Source organism: Phoenix dactylifera, chromosome 1, assembly GCF_051530095.1.
Source record: "Phoenix dactylifera cultivar Ajwa chromosome 1, Ajwa_hap1_PhDact_Kaust_v1.1, whole genome shotgun sequence".
Lineage (NCBI taxonomy): Eukaryota > Viridiplantae > Streptophyta > Magnoliopsida > Arecales > Arecaceae > Phoenix > Phoenix dactylifera.
Genome location: NC_143190.1, coordinates 9,082,986 through 9,099,794, shown reverse-complemented (window position 1 = coordinate 9,099,794; position 16,809 = coordinate 9,082,986). Strand labels below are relative to the sequence as shown.

General features: G+C 37.9%; 1 protein-coding gene across 13 annotated transcripts; it reads left to right on the top strand.

Moving 5' to 3' along the window:
- The first annotated feature begins 3,958 nt into the window (after positions 1–3,958).
- LOC103718793 (DCD (Development and Cell Death) domain protein) lies at positions 3,959–14,765 on the top strand. 13 transcript variants are annotated; one of them, XM_008807762.4, is made up of 7 exons: positions 4,098–4,296; positions 5,363–5,466; positions 6,328–6,435; positions 9,750–9,814; positions 11,738–12,029; positions 12,156–12,272; positions 12,382–14,765. In XM_008807762.4, exons 3-7 carry the CDS (start codon positions 6,388–6,390, stop codon positions 14,347–14,349), a joined length of 2,490 nt encoding a protein of 829 aa, XP_008805984.2. In that variant the 5' UTR covers positions 4,098–4,296; positions 5,363–5,466; positions 6,328–6,387; the 3' UTR covers positions 14,350–14,765. The 13 variants fall into 13 exon arrangements, with proteins under 13 accessions (XP_008805988.2, XP_008805987.2, XP_017701126.2 ...); XM_088720225.1 differs by having other exon boundaries at positions 4,159–4,296; positions 11,720–12,029; XM_017845637.4 differs by lacking the exon at positions 6,328–6,435 and having other exon boundaries at positions 4,070–4,296.
- The last annotated feature ends 2,044 nt before the right edge of the window (positions 14,766–16,809 follow it).

Here is a 16,809-nt window from a genome sequence, read left to right as displayed (position 1 = left end):
ACCTCCAACATCCTCCTGCCAGTTGTACACCATCAAAATCCATCCTACAATGCACTACCCACCATTAAAGGGAATTGAACAATAATCGTTTACCATTCAAAAACCTCAAACCTTGCCCCAAACTGGACTTTGGGTCTAGACGGTTGACGGTAGAACTACTGGCCATTTATTGATACAATATATTGTGCCGTAACTAGGCAGGCATTGGAACGACTCGGATAGGTCAATGTTGGAACAATAATTCTTCTAGATGGCCGGGTACAGTGAGATAATTTTGTTTAATTAACTTAGAAGCTGTTTTTCACTAATATGTCTCTACCATTGTAAGAGTCTAAGAGATACCAAAGCCTATGAATACCCCCTCCTGTACTCAATTTTATTTATTGAAAATTATTAAAGCTTCTCTTTTTTTAATAACGACACATGCTGTGCTTCTCTCTTATATGGTGAAATTCTTAATCATGGAGCATCTCGAAGAGAGCATGACCCTCTTGGTAGCCCGGCAGGAAGCAACTAGTTACCAGTTTCCTATAATTTAGTTTAACATTTAGATCGCTTTGCCTTTAATTTTTAAATTAATAATTGCTTTCAAATTATAAGCTAAGGTTTATTTTCTTATGTCACTTTGTTTAGTCTTTCACCAGGTATCTCTAAATTTTGCACTATGCCCTCTAGCCTGCTCGCTTGCACAAGCTGCACTTTTGCTTCCGTGAAATATTCACCACCCCTATTGTCACTGCTTTATTTATGGTGAGACTTAATAAAACACTGCACAGCTTCCTCCTTTGGGAGCATCATGGTGAACATTCTTAGGAAAGCCACCAAGGTGGTAGCTCAATGGCAGCGTGACCTCACTTCCATCCTCGTGGTTCCGAGTTCGAAACGTACGGGGTCGATTAAATTGTGAAGACCGGATGCCCCCTACTCGAACACGTGGATTGGGAGGGGTGGTGCTAGGTGTAACGTACTCACACGTGGTATGATGGTATCGAGCCGGAGCCAGAAAAGTAGCCGAGCCGGGCCCACGGGTGGAGAGGGTATGAGTAAAACCGGCCAGGGTGCCCAACACACGGTCATTTCTGCTCGCATTGAACACTCTCCTGGCGGGACGGGGGCCCAGTGGGGGCTGCTATGCGGGGGTGGGCTTGTCTCTTCCTGCCCCCTTCCCCTTTTTTCAGTAAAAAAAAAAAATTCTTAGGAAAGGGCCCGAGCCAAGCTCCAAACTCATTGGAAGGAACTAAGGAATCACTGCTCACGCATCCAAAGAGAGCATGGTGTTGATCCCAGTCTATTAACTTGTATAATTGATTTCTTGTGTAATACAAATAGATAGGGCTTCATTGATAAGTACTACAAGATCTTGTGCATGATTAGGTAAAGCACCTCATTCATATGTGTGCCAATGCTTTTCATGGGACAAGGATTCGATGGACTGGATTTTGATTGGGACTTCCTCCAAAACACTCAAGAGATGGAAGACCAGTGCTCGGGGCAATACCTACTTCATTCTCTCCTCTATGACTGCTGCTTCCACAACTGTCTCCACTTGGTCATATGCATCCTTTTTTCCATCTCACATCTATTGTTTGGATCTGTATCAGCTTCTAGGGTGCGTTCGTGTCAATGACATAACGAGCTTGTACACACACTTCTAAAGCCACCTAATTAGCTACTGCACCGGATGCATTTCTTCAAAGATGTCCTAAAGTTCCTCCACCAAACTATAGTACAAAATCATCCCACAGGATCTGTGATGGATGGAGAACGAGCTTCTAGATAAACCCAAAATTGAACTAAAGGAAAACGAGCTTGATCTTGACTAAATGGATTTACCATGAAAGTTCAATCCTTGAACCCCTTATCCAATTAAAGATCATACTTTGAAATAAACTTTTTTTCAAAGAGGGGGGGGTACAAAGGAAGCACCCTCTCAGATGCTCGATAAGTTGAGGAAGCATAACCCATGTTTGTCAAAAATTTGGACATAGTGGATGGTACAAAAAGCAGCAGCTCACAAGCGATGGATATAGGACATAGCTGTTGTTGCTTTGCCATGGATTACGTGGAGGGAACATTATAGCAACATTTTTAGCAAAAAAGAGGAGAGTTGACATGAAATCTTAAATCTTATATGGAGGATGGTAGTAGAATGCATATTAGCAAGCAATACTATTCGAGGCTTCCCCTAGGTTCTAGGGTTTGATATCCCCGCCCAGCTAAGGTGTTAGGAACCTATCTAATAGGAAAACTTTTATGAATAAGAATTTTGTTTAATAATGGGATAATGCTTATGATAGCATCAAGTGGTTGTAGGACAAAAGTATCCTTGATATGCTTTGAATGTTTCAAAGGATCTTCCATGCAAAACATATTTCAAAGCACCCTTAGTATATGGCCCATAGTTAAAGAATTATCCGCCGCACAGATCTTAAAACACTCCAGACTCCTTCATTCATCTATTTGCACCAATCTCAAAGAACCTTAGTATATAACCTATAGTTAAGGATCACTCGCCGAACAGATCTCAAAATACCAATAAGTCATTCATTCATTCGTCTGCACAGATCTCAAAATATTCTTAATATATGATTCATAGTTAAGGAACATCCACTACATGGATCTCGAAGCACTTCAAACACTTTCATTTATCTGCTTGCATAGATCTCAATGCACTTAGTATATGGTCTATAGTTAAGGATCACCCATTGTGGAGATCTTAAAGCACTCCAATCCCTTTTGTTCGTCCGTCTATATAAATCTCAAAGCACTGTTAGTATATGACGCATAGTTAAGGATTATCCACCGCGCATATCTCAAAATATTATAAACTTCTTCATTTATCTATTTGCATAGATCTCAGAACATCTTTAATATATGACCCATAGTTAAGGATCACTCATCGTTCAAATATCAAAGCATTCCGAACCTCTTCATTCATTCACTTGCATAAAACTCAATGCATTCCTAGTATATGGTCTATAGTTAAGGATTACTCATAATATATATTTCAAAGCACTCTAAACCTCTTCATTCATCCATATGCATAGATCTCAAAGCACTCTTTATATTTGGCCCATAATTAAGAATCACTTATTGCACAAACTCAATGCATTTGAATTCTTTCATTTATCCTCCTGCATAGATCTTAAAAAGCATACTTAGTATATAACTCATAGTTATAGATCACTCATCGCATAGATCTCAAAGTAGTATGAACTCCTATATTTATTTTTCTGCACATATCTCAAAGCATTTTAAACTTCTTTGCTTATATTTACGGTCAAGAGATATTTATAAATGTGAGAGAGGAGGAGGGTATATTATTATTATTTTTTTGCTAAAGCAGGTAATTTATACATTACATGTATGAATACACCCAATAAAGTCATAAAATAAAATATCGCGGAGCGTTCAAGGCACCTCCCCATCCCCAGCCCACAAGGTCCTACCAACATGGCTGGCCATATAGGCAACCACCCAATCCGTAGCCCCATTAGATTTTCTAAATACATACTTGGCCTAGAAGGTCCCTCTATCCCTCATCATCACTAAAATGTCTCGAAGTAAGGGATGGTCGCAGCCGGCACCCCTCGGACCCCTTGGATCTAACTGATGACCGTGGCCGAGTCATTCTCTAGGATGACTGAATTGGTTAGTAGCATTCGCCAAGCATATCGAAGGCCTGCTTAGACAGTCCTCAGCTCTGTACCGAAAGCCGAAATATCGAATAACTGACAGCCACCCACCGCCACCACCATGGAGTTTGTTGGGTTTCTGATGATAAAATCCGCACCTCCTCTCGTGTCTTTATCCAAAATAGTTGAGCTTGAGGAAGCTTGGGGATATTATTATTATTTGGAACGGGAGGTTGGGATGGTGGTTTGAAACAATTTGGAAATTTAAAAATCTTTAGAATTGAAGGGGTATTTATATAGGGGCACGCCAAAGTTTGCGAGGTGTCAATATTACTTTAAAAAAAATTAAAAGCGCCGGGTCCAACGCAACGTTGGGTCGGTTCTCCTCCCACCCCTCAATGCAAATTACTAGGATGCCCTTCATTAGCTTCTGTACGCCATCCCGCCGCATCATCTGCGGTTGCAGAGAAAGGTAAAGTGAGCGCACCGACTGCCTTCCTGTCCATCGCTTTCTCCTTCTTCGGTTTTCCCGTCAATGATTTCTCTTTCTTGAAGGCTCGGCCCTTCTCCGATAACGAAAAAAAACCTTTCGATCTCTTCGCCCTCTCTCCTCTCTATTTTCTCAGATACGCGCCGGCTGCGCCTTCCCCACTTCTAGAGGGTATTTATTCTATTCTCTTTCCCCTTGATTTAAATCCAATTTTCGTTGATTTCTTGGATGTTTGATCGCCATCATCGTCTAGGTAAGCCAAGGAACACTATTAATTTGGAGTTTTTGGTGCTTTCTTGGATGGTTTTAATCCTTTTTCTTTTGTTAACTTTGTTAATTTTTTCTGTTACGACTGTTAGATGCGTCATCCTGCTACAGTTTTTGAGATAGATCTTCTGAAGGTTTTTTTTTTTTTTTTTGGTTCCCCTCGGCTGGGATGAGTGCGGTCAAGGTTAATTTGATTTCTTTTCTTGGTTTTTTGTTTTGTATTTTAGATGCCATGCTGCGGTCTGGTTCCGATCGTTATTGGAATTAGGGTTTCTTTGCGGTTGTGATTTTTTTTTCTTTTTCAATTTTTTCCTAACGTTTTGGTTTAGGGATTCTTTGGATCATTTGATCTGGTGCAGTATATCGTGATGTTTGAACGTTCTGTTCTTAGTGATGCAAGAATGCAGCGCGTAGTTTGTAACGTTTTGGTTCTGTTCTTATAACGTTTTAGTTTGGTTGGTTTTGTTCCATTATGCATTGAGTTGATGCTTTGCTATGGTCGGTCCCTTTCTTTTTTATGGAAAAATCTCTTAATTATTGAAGCAAATTTGTATAGGAAGCTGGTTAGGTTATTATTAGAAAACATGGTACTAGAATAGCTTCAAGTCATCTAGGGCAATTTGCTCTTTGATTCGCATATTAGTATGTCAACTATTTGTTGGACAGTTTGTAATCTTGGGATTTTGGATCATAAAAGTTTGAAGTACTAAATTGCCAACAATTGTTAGCTGAGTTGGTTGGCATCTCTCTTAAGGGCTTGCCCTTGGATGAAGTCGAGGGTGCATATTCCATGTATCGCTCAAAGAAAATGTTTTAGCATTAAGTTCTTGTTTCGGATGATAGCCCCTAAAGGTCATCACCTATTGGTTTCTGCCAAGAATATAGATTGGATTAGTGTTTCTGAAATTGTTGCAGTTATTACATTTGTTGCTTGTGATATTTATTCATTTTATCTTGTTGTATGCTATAGGTGGAGTGGATGGTTTTGCTTATTAATTAGCAAGAGGTGGATTGCACTCAAGGAATAATATCAGACTCCCTAATTTCACAGTGTTGTAATTCTTCTTTACAGCTGTAAGATTCATGTAGTCCAGTACCATTTGTGTCAGTTTTCTTAGTTTCCCTCTACTGGAATAGTGACATAAATGTTAAGTTCTTCTGTAACATGCTGCGGAAGGTATACCTTTTAGCTTGTCCTGTCCTTGTCTAGTTGTTTTCATCTCTGCTGTGATAAATAGGGAAGAATGTGATTGGTTGGACCATGGAGCTAATGAGTTTGTTAGAAGATTTAAGCAGATTATAGCGAGGTTGTCAATGGGTAAAAAAAAAAAAAATCAGATTTTCCGGGCATTACATTTTACGTCTATTCATAGTCTTAATATAGTTATATCATTCCAGTTTAATATTCACATATTGTAGTTCAGTTTATATTATCTCATATGCTAGATCATTTTTCAAACTCATGGCAAATTGCGGACACCTGTTTTTTTCCTTTATTTTTGCTTGCCTAAAGATCTCGCTCCATAAAATGTTCTCCCTTTTTTTTTAACGAGTCACCACCACCATGTCTTGAACCTTTTTTTTGAAAATTATTGACTTTTTCCTCTTATTTTTATGAAACTAGGAATCAAACCAGAGGAGAAGAAAAAAATTCTAGGGAATGGCTTCTCACAAAAATTATTTTTTTATAAAAAAATTAACAGATCAAATGGAAGAGAAATTCAGAGAAATGGAATGAAAAAATGGCCACTCAATTGCTTAAATGGCAATGCAGGGACAATTGGTTTAAGTGGTCAATTGCTTAGATTTCTAAGCACCTGTATACATATTTTGACATACTTTAGTTTTCTCACCTGTGATTGATGTTCTAGTAGTTGATCGCTTGATATTAGAACTTGGTTTATGAAATACATGTAAATTTTTTTCTTTTGGCAGGCTTAAAAAGAAATCCTTTGCTACTTAATAATTTATACGGAGGTCCATATTTCCCTTCACATGTTCTCGAAATTTATACAGTTTAGCAAGCATAAAGCCTTTATCAAGGTTAGTGGACAAACTTCAGCTGCTTCTTGGAATTATTGAGCACAAATACCCCTATAGTGGAGAAGGTTGCTCATTCCTACTCATCTAACACAATCTTGCATAATCCTGAAGTGCCTGGTGCTTTATCATGTTGCTGGTGTTATCATTTGCTTTTGCATCCATTTTAACCTTATAATTTTGACTTTTTATTTCATGTTTCTCTTTCCAGAATGTTCCCAATTAACATCCATATAACATAGAAGGGCTACTCACTCCCACCAATCGAACACATTCTTCCCTAATATTTAAGTGCTCTCTCAATGACAATGGTTATTTTCCCTCAAATTCAATTTTACTTTATGATTTTGGTTATGCTTGTCTTTGACTGTCCTTGCATTTCTCTTGTCCAAAATAAAATGTTTCATATATATTCACATAGAGCTAAGTTCACAACCTGCAATATCACCTTTTTGTTTGTTGCAGAATTGCTCCCATTTGCTAAGCACATGTTGCATGCTAAGTTTTAGTTTGTACATCCTAATAAATAGGCATAGAGAAAAAAACAGATTTTCTATCAATTCCCTTCTCTTGAGCAGACATGAGACAAGGCAAAATTGCTACCCCTAGCCCTTTAACATCTTGAGTAATTTATATTCTGTGAGTTGCTCTCTTCACTGGAATGGGTTGCTTTGGGAAAGTGATCTTTCACTCAGCTAAATTTGATTCAAGGCCAATTCAAGGAAAGCAGATTATTCTCTTTTATCCAATTATGGAAATATTTCTGTTTATCAATATACTTTATCGATATATAACATAGATTCTATTATATGATATTATGTTGTGAGTATCTGTATATGTGTTCTTTTAATATTTTAATATTCCTTCTTTACAACTTACAAGCTGTTACATAAGTGAGAATGCATTGTATGTCTAGTCCATTCCAGTAGCCCCATTAGTGAAGTAAGGTTCCCTTAGAAAAGAAAAAGAGAAAAAGAAAAGAAAGTCCTCCTTCATTTCTTTCCATGACTATATTATATTTTTCTTTTGTTCTCACTCTCCATTTGTTTGTTTCCTTTTATTCTCTTTTCTATACCTTAAATCTTAATTGTTTTCAACAGGCTATATTTCTAAGAATTGACAATATTGTAAGCTCAATAGTATTAAAAATAGTTTCCGTTAAAAAATATTACATTTGTTCAATGGTTTATAATTTGTTAACTATTATTTCAAAATAAGTGCTTTTCAGTAAGTGTCTCTTTGACTGCTTAATATTTTTCAAGTAGTCCATTTTGATATATAGTTTCATCCAAGGATAATAGAATAATGTATGATCATCTATTCATTTTGACAACTATGTTATGGAGATCATTATAATATAATTTCTATTTGATTTGTCAATCCCTTTGTTGTCACGGTATTCAGAAGTGCAATGAACATGCATACATTTAGGAAATTGCCTTATTTCCCGTCAGTGTCTTAGAGGTTTTGCATGGTGATGCACCATGTAATGTGCTTCTGGATGGTTTTATACTCAAATCAGCACCAAAAACATGCATGGAATTTGTTTCACTTACAGTTTTTTCTATATGCTAGGCATTGTTCTGTACGTCATGTGGTAAAAATGGCTAATCCAAAAACAGGCATAACTGAGCTTGTACGTGATGAAAATCTGATGTCTGTAATGTCCGAAGTTGTGGAAGAATTTTTACATCTGCTGTCCCAGCGTGAACTAATATCCAGCAAAATCAACTTTCCTTTCACAAATCTAGGGGAGCAATAGGTTTTTTACCTTTATAGGACCTGAGTGACTAGAGTGATCACTAGTGTAGAGGAGAAAAAGGGTAGGACTGTAGGAGGCATCACCGAAGGAAATAACATAAATAAAAATCATAGCCTCTTGGCAACCATTGGTTAGCTTAACATTTACTTTGGGCCTTGCGAAGCATCTTGACATCATAGATCATACTCAAAATGTGACATCTCAAATCGCAGTGCTTACCACCACATTGCTTGTAGACGATTGTTCCATAGCTTTTTGCTCCCTAAGTAATTATAGCCTCATCTTTACATTTCATTCTAAGATTGGTTGCATCTTTATAAACCAAACTATCACTTAACCATCTTTTACATTATCCAGCTCCCAGTTTGCATTGGATTTGAATAAAACTACAGATATATGATTTTAGAAACATGACTGTAGACCTATCTAAACAATTCTCCAACTAAATTTGGGATCACATCACTTTATTGGATTCTGTATGCGGATGTGTTATAAAGAATCGAACTATCAGCTTAATGCACTAAGCATGTGCATCTTTATTTTTTTTGGCTATATGGAGGTATTCTGGGTGGTGTTTCTATTGATGGTTACTTAAGCTTTACTTTTCACATTGGATGGGCAAGTGGAATATCTTTTTGGCTTCTTGATCTTTTTGTCTAAGAGAATTCTTCCCCAGCATGTAATAAACTCCGAAACTCATAGGAGGATGTGGAACTAAAAACAAAGCTGTTTGTGACTTTATACATGGAACTACTATATTCTTATATGCCCATTTTTATTCTACTTAAGGATAGTATGCTTTTTTTGGGTGGGCTATCTTGCTAGTTACTACTGCCCATTTACTTAATTATGTATGTGCTTGAATGTATTTTGATAAATTTTAGCCAATTAGGCTATATAAGTCTTAGAAGTGTTGGGTTGTTAGACACCGAGCTGGTAAAAACCAAGAGAGGGAGAATATAAGGAATCTGTTACAAGCTCAGGCATAGCGACCATTTGAAATATCAATTGAGGGTCATACAACAGAATTAATGAAGATATTACGATAGTTTAAATCAAGGTCCGCCGTACCGGTACCAGTCGGCGTACCGGTGACGGCCCGGACCGGTACGAAACCGGTGGCGTACCGGCCCCGTACCGGCCCCGTACCGGTCCCGTACCGGTCCGTACCGGTCCCGTACCGGTTCTTCAACAATAAATTATCGGTACTGGATTTTACGCTGATCCGGTACCGGTCCCAGGCCGGACCGGTACGTACCGGCCCGTACGGACCGGTACGGCAGACCATGGTTTAAATCTTAAAATCCATTTCATATAACATAAAGCAATTCACATTCTTTTAGATTACTTTGCTGACAAATAATATCTGCATGAAAGAAATCTTGGTTGAATAATTGTAAATGTTTTACATGATGTGTAGGAAGATGAGATGGTTGTATTTGGCTACTAACATTATCTTCTTTTAGAACTGTGTTTCATTCGGCTCTTTGGTGTTTTTGGGCCTCTGAGATAAACCCAGCTCCTGATATCAAAAATTGTTATCTCTTTTGTCTAGACTCTTCGAAGTATCGGTGAGCTCTGGAAGATTCTTTCTTGGTTGCATGAGGTTAATTTGCGAAGGTAGATCTCCCTATCCGCCAACTGGTCATATAGGTTTTATGTAAAGACCCTTTCTTGCCTACATTTGCTTTTGGGTGATTAGTTAACACTAGGTTAGAGAATTGACATTAGACTACCAGCTTGTCATGGGAATTGCTTGATCCTCCTCCCATAAAGCCTCCCAAAATTATGCTTTGTAGCCAACTTCATATTTTATGTACAAGGTTTGGATGACGGTGGTGGTGGTGGTGGATGCTACTTTGGTGTCTTAGACATGCATTCTGCAGTATTGACTTAGGATCAGGTAAGGTAAGGCATTATAAGTCCATTTTGGATATTAGCATATTATCTAACTTTCTGTATGCAGATTTTTTATGAACAGATGTGGTTATCCTTTTTCCTTAAATTTTCTGAAGTCCTTCCAATAAATTTGATGATTTTGACTCAGTACAACCTCTAACATGATAAAATTTGATTTTAAACCTTTGAGAAAATACCTTCATGGGAGATGAGGAAAAAAGGAAATCTTGATTAAACATTTTCAGAAGTTTTTTCAATACAATCTGCTAAATTTCGATTTAGAGGGAGATGTAGCTGCATGCCAACCACAATGAAATCAAGGAAACAGAAAAAAAGAGAAGAACTTAATAAGTGAAGGTAATGACATTGGAATCAACTTCGGAAAATATATGGACAATATTTGGCCTCATTGGGAACCCTCTTCAAGGGTTGCAAGAATGAGAAAATGTTTGAAAAATGATCAAGCCTTTTTTGGCTATTTGATGGGAAAATTTGTATAATAGCAAGATGATCTAAGAGCTGTCTCATGATGTGAAAGTTTTTCAATTTAATTATGTGATGTTAAGAAGGAACACTAGAATGTTTTTATTAAGAGTCTAAATGGAATGCTATAAATAAACATTGACTTGCAAGTCCTCATTTTGAAAGGTCTATCATAATCGTAGGGGTGTTGTTGCATTTATATTTTGTGATTTTAAAAAATGTAGGCTGTATGAATATAGCAACGACTTGGAGCAATAACATTAAAAGATTTACTTTAAAAGAACACCTGAGGGTCCAAGCTTAATGTTGAATATTGATAGCCTGTTCAACAAGAACTTACTTTCCTCATTTTGGGGTCTGGTCCATAAATTGGTCTGAGGAGTAGGAAGATTATTGGAAATTGGGATTACTGAAGAAATGTAGTTGATTATAGTTGGTATGTGTACGATGGGCCTTCAGTTTATCCAATTGATGTTACGAGGTTATCCATGTGGTAGTGCTCTCTTGGTATAAATGTAAAATTCTTTTCCGTGTTGATAAGAATGTCTGTTGTCAAAAGCAGTAACAGGATTGGTGACAGAGTGAAATCTAATGGAGTGAAAGATTAGATAAATACTGTTAATGGTTTGATGTGGCAAAATGTGTAGGAATATGGCTGTGTAATATGTTTGACAGCATATTTGGCGATTGCCTTACGGGGATTGTAAAGAGAGAGAGAGGGGGTCATAATCTGCAGTAAAGAGTTACATCAACTGGATAATGAACCAAGTTTTTATATAATACTTATGTTGACTGGAAAGGATCTTATGTAATCAAGCTAACAATATAACTCTGGAGAAAATTGTAACATATTAACCTTACTATTAAGCTTTCTATGTTTCCTAAAGGATTATTGATCTTAAATCCCTATTTGTGATATCCAATATGAGCCAATGATGTTCAGATTTTCACTATTTATGGCCATTTTCTTGCTCCACCCTTTATCCCAATTTTTAGCTATCTTGATGAATAACCTGGAATACTGAGCTAACATTTTTGGTGTTGGATGGTTAACAGAAGTTCTGCCGATAATATATTTCTATTGTGATTTCAAACTAACACAGTCACCCTGAATTTCCTGCACATTTTTATGATTGTTGACAGTTTTAGCATTTTTGCAAGGAAATCCATGGATTGTGGTGAGGCAAATGCCTATGGTGAACGGCATTCTGTCCTTATGGGTGCAATTTTCATGTGCAACCGCTTGACAAAGAAGGAATGCCTTGAGCGAAAACTTTTTGGCCTTCCCTCTCGCCAAGCAGGTTTTCTGAAGAATGTTAAAGCTGGCATGCTGTTATTTCTCTTTGAGCATGAAGAGAGAAAACTATATGGTGTGTTTGAAGCAACTTCTGATGGTGCATTAAATATTATGCCTAATGCTTTTCTCTCATCAGGGAAGTCCTATCCTGCTCAGGTATAGGAATATAAACTTACCTTACCTTCTCAAATTAATATCTTTCTCTTAAGATTGAGTTGAAATATTTCTTCCTTTAGTTTAGGTAATCCTTGCTATTTCCTGTATTATGTTGTTTGTATTCAGATTCTTTGCAAGCGGATTTGGTTTTGTAAACCACTGTCTGAAGATGAATTTCGTGATGCTATTAATGAAAACTACTACCAGCCCTACAAATTTGATTTTGGTTTGTCATATGACCAGGTTTGCTTCCTCATCATTTTTTAAAGATTTGAGAACCATTTTAATATCATTTATAATTCATTTAGCTGATTTCGACTAATTTGATATTCTTTTGCTTAATTGAATTTAGGTTTTAAGGCTTATTCACCTATTTTCTCTAAAGAAGATTAGAGTATCGCAGTTCCAGAGAGGGATGCCCAATAAACTCATAAAACAGTTTGAAAACTCATATTTGGGCAATGAGAGGGTGCGTGGAAAACCCGGGTCTAGCTTTGATTCATATGAACATAAGCCTCTTCTAACATCGGATGATTCTGTAGTTGTCTCTCAACATGGACGGGACCCAACAGTACCTTGTGCTACCAGAGCACTACCTGATTTGACTCGTTCATCATCTCAAAATGATTATGCTCTGAGGAGAACATTTCCTATTACTTCTCCCTATGTTCATCGTTATTACGACACTGTCCCAGGTTGTGGGGCTGAACTTCCCTATATTGATTTAGGCTTGAACCGTCCTTCCCTGGCTGAAGAATTGAATGCTCATACCAGATATTTCTCAGACGCTCAAGTCCCTTATCTTAGAAGCCAACCATCATTACTGTCAGATCCGAAGACCTTTGAGTTGCCTTCTAACTACCGGAGCATGGATGTCTGTGCCAGTGACGGGACCTATAAAGGGTCATCCTTCACTATTTGTGAGCCTTCCAGGGTCGGTTTACCTTCAATAGGTTCTGTAGGCTGTCCTAAACCTTTCATAGGTTCTGGAGGCTGCACTGATCTCCAAGACTACAAACACTCATCCATCCTTGATCACCATGACTCATCCGCCAGTAAGATTTTTGCATCACTGGGAATGAATATGACAAAGGGCATAGATTCTAGGCCCTCCTCGCACAGTTTGGGCATTGCTCATGATGATCCTAAAGCAACTCTACAAGATGATGGTCTAAGAGGGCAACACCGCTGGGTCTCAGGGCCTTCTCCTGACTTTATCTCTTTGCCAGAAGATGACTCCTCCCTCTTCCATAGTAGTCTTTCGAAGGATGCATCTGTTATAAGTAATAGTTCATTGGAATTTGAGGAAGGCAATGGCTATCAAGAATTGAGGTCTTATCAATTAATGCACGATGAAGGTTATGATGATGGGTATTATCCAACTTCTGTGAGCTCCAGACTCCATTCGGATAATTATCAAAAGAGAACTAGTGTATTTTCTCGCTTGTCAAAGGCTTCAGAAACACGTAGGCAATGTAAGGTGGTATGCAAGCCATATAGAAATCCATCATTGGATCAACTTTTAGATGCCTTGTCTCAGAGGAGAGATCTGTTGAGTAAGATGGACAAAATGGTGCCGCAAAAATCAAGCATTCAGGATGATGACCAACAATATGAGAAAATAACTGATATGGAACCAGTGTTAGCTACATCAGTTGGTGAGTTTGAAACAAACAGCAAGGAAGTTGCTGAAGAAAGCAGTGAAATTCCTTTCTTGAATTTTAAACGTAGGAGTGAAGTTCGGAAGATGGAGGGTGGAAATGAAGCACGCGCTGATATAGAGGGCCGCAGTGATGAGGGATCGTTGGGAAAGAGGAGGAGACTGGTTAGGCCATCCTTCTGTGAAGATGAATGCCAAGATGTGCAAAAATCCTCTCAAGAAATCGTTAGAGGCGGTGTGTTGGTTAAAAATGGTGAGGCTGAGAATACGGTAGATGGTGATTCATCAGTCAGAATCTATGAAGAAAGTGGAAATAAAAGCAGTTCATCACCAGCTGGATGTACTCTTTCTTGTGTTATTGATAAATTGAAAATCGACTCTAATGGCTTAAACGCTTGTATGAATGACACTGCAGGAAGATGCTTGCTGAAGTCCAATGCTGACCACACAGTTGTGTCAACTTGGAATACTAAACATGAAGAAAAAGCAAATACTGCCTTACAAGCAGCTGGCGTTGATCTTTCTGTATTGCAAGGTTACAGCGAATCACGGCACCAAAAATTTGGTGAAGGGAGTGAAGCATTCTTAGTTAAAACCGATAATATTGAGTCAGAAGATTACCGTCCGCTCAAGTGGGAGAAGATTAGACTTGCCGAGTGACCAACAAGCTTGGAGAGTTGGTTCTGAAGTCCTTAATGCTAGGCCATCGATCCATTTTGGGTTCATCATGGTTCATTGTTTTTGAGGGCAGTCATTCCAAACTACTAATACAGCTTACTGGTGTGTGTCTGTGCAACACCTGAACTTTTGGTTACTTTCTTTTACAATCGTTTGAAACCTTAGTTTCCCTTTGCTTTAGGACATGGTTGTAATAGGCGAAGTCCGGTCTTTGACTAAATGGACCGGACCACCTGATATTGTCGTAACCATGTAAAGCATGCGTACCTGTATATTTTTATCGACTCTGATGCTGTAACAGAGCGAAGATGGTATTTGTTTCTCTCTTTCTGCATCTAAAAATACTTGTATATTTGGTAGTGCGTGACTGAGATACGTAATAGATTGTGATTACCTAACTTGATGCTTCTTAAGGGGTTGTTTTTCTGTGGACGTGTGAAATGATAAAAAGAAATTAGCCGATGTCTCTGGAACAAGGTGTAGACTGTTTCTGGAAATTAAGACATTTGAGCTGCCTCGTGGAATGGTTGCTTGCAGACAATTCTCTTGGTGATGAATAACGTGGGTCAGCAAAAACGTACTTACCAAATTTTCTAGGACGCGTTCATGCTTTTGAAAAAAAAAAAAAAACGTTGGAAGCTGTCAGAGAACAACAATATCAACGCCGCGGTTGTTTGACAACTTAGATCTAGATGCCGGTGCTCCTGTGTTGTTGGGACCCTGATTGATGTACGGGCGCTATATAGCGGTTGTTTATTGTTGAATTTATAATTAAGTTTATGAATCAGGCTATAAATCAAGCTAAAAGAAGAGCTCTTTCTATATATTCTGTATAATTATTTTTTTTCAATCAAAATAAAAACTTATTATTTGATTAATATGAGCATAAATTTTTTATTTATAGAAATAAAAAAAAAATTTCGATAAAAATTTGTAGTACATGATGCAAGAGAAATCCGATTTTATTTTTTTTAATTAAAAAAATTGTATTAGTATATTGAAGTAATATTCTAGATCTTAAAAAAGATTATACAGATATATCTAATAAAATTAGAAAATAATAAGCCTCAAAGTCTGGACAATTTTTTCTCTTTGGAGTACTTTTGGAATGACATGCCACGTAAGTTTCCCACCCTCTTTGTGAAACAACCCACACCATTGGCTAGCTCTGGATGCAAAACTTTGAATGCCGTGTTGATTCATCAATTGGTTGGTCTGGAAACATTTGTTCTGTCCTTGGCGACTCCTGGAGATACTTGGAATGGTCAACTAGCGATGTTTACACTCTATGCCCACGTTAGTCAATCTTCTTCTCAATTCGCTTGCGTAAGTAGAGCCAAGATACCCCTGGGGGGGTGGCTTCGTTCTCCTTAGCACGACCTATACTGTTGATCGTTCATACCATTTTTTGAGGCTAATTCGTTAGTTAACATGATAAGGAAGCTCAGGTTTGTTGGAGATCGCCAAGTTCACAAATCTCCTCTTCTGCTCCTATATGTTATGGAGGAGACGCAGGTTCAGGAGGAAGCAATTTATCTGCCATTGATGTTCCCATCGTTGAGCTTAGAGATGCATGGAATGGCTAATCTACAACTCTTAAAACTAGCTTAGTGCCTGCCACTACCTATCCTCTTTTGCTGGATACCTGGTAGATAGTCTAATTACACAATTTCATAGTCATCCCTACCAAGAAGCAGGTAGCTCTACGAGTGTGGGTTACTTCCAACGTACTCATCGCCCGTGGACTGTCCAAGTATAGAGCTCCCTCAAATTTTATTTCCAGGGTTTGAAGGATTTTTTTTTCCTATGTCGATGACAATTGCTCTCTCTACTCTCAATCTAATTTGAGATCATTGGAGGAACTTGTTAGCTGATCACTAGATGTATGCCATGCATTCCCACCCTATCCTGAGGGACATGACGAGGATGATCAGCATCCTGCAGTCTACGGAGAGACAAACAGGAACAGATGGTCTTCTATGTTGTTAGATACTAAGTTCAGTTCTTGTGATCTGATCTAAGTAGCACCTACCCAATTGGGATATATATCGATCTCAAATGCTGGGAGCTGTACAGTTGTTCGAAATCTTAAGGAAAGGTTTGATTTATTATCTTATAACTGTTTTTTATGAAAAAAAGATTAATTAAAGAGGAGGTTCCCTTCAAACACCAAGGAATTGAGACAACTATTCAATCAAATGATTCGAGGGCTGTATAATGGTGCCACCTTAAAAAATATATATTATAGTTCAGAAATTTTCATTCATTGTTTTCTACCTGAAGTGAAAATTACATATCTGTACTGTTTGTTGCACATTACCTACTTTTGAATGCCGTTGAAGAATCACAAACTTCCAATTCATTTTATTTACCAAAAACAAAAATTATGAACTGTTACCGACCGTTGGAACGGCAACTGTGCGTGGTCTATGTCACCGACCG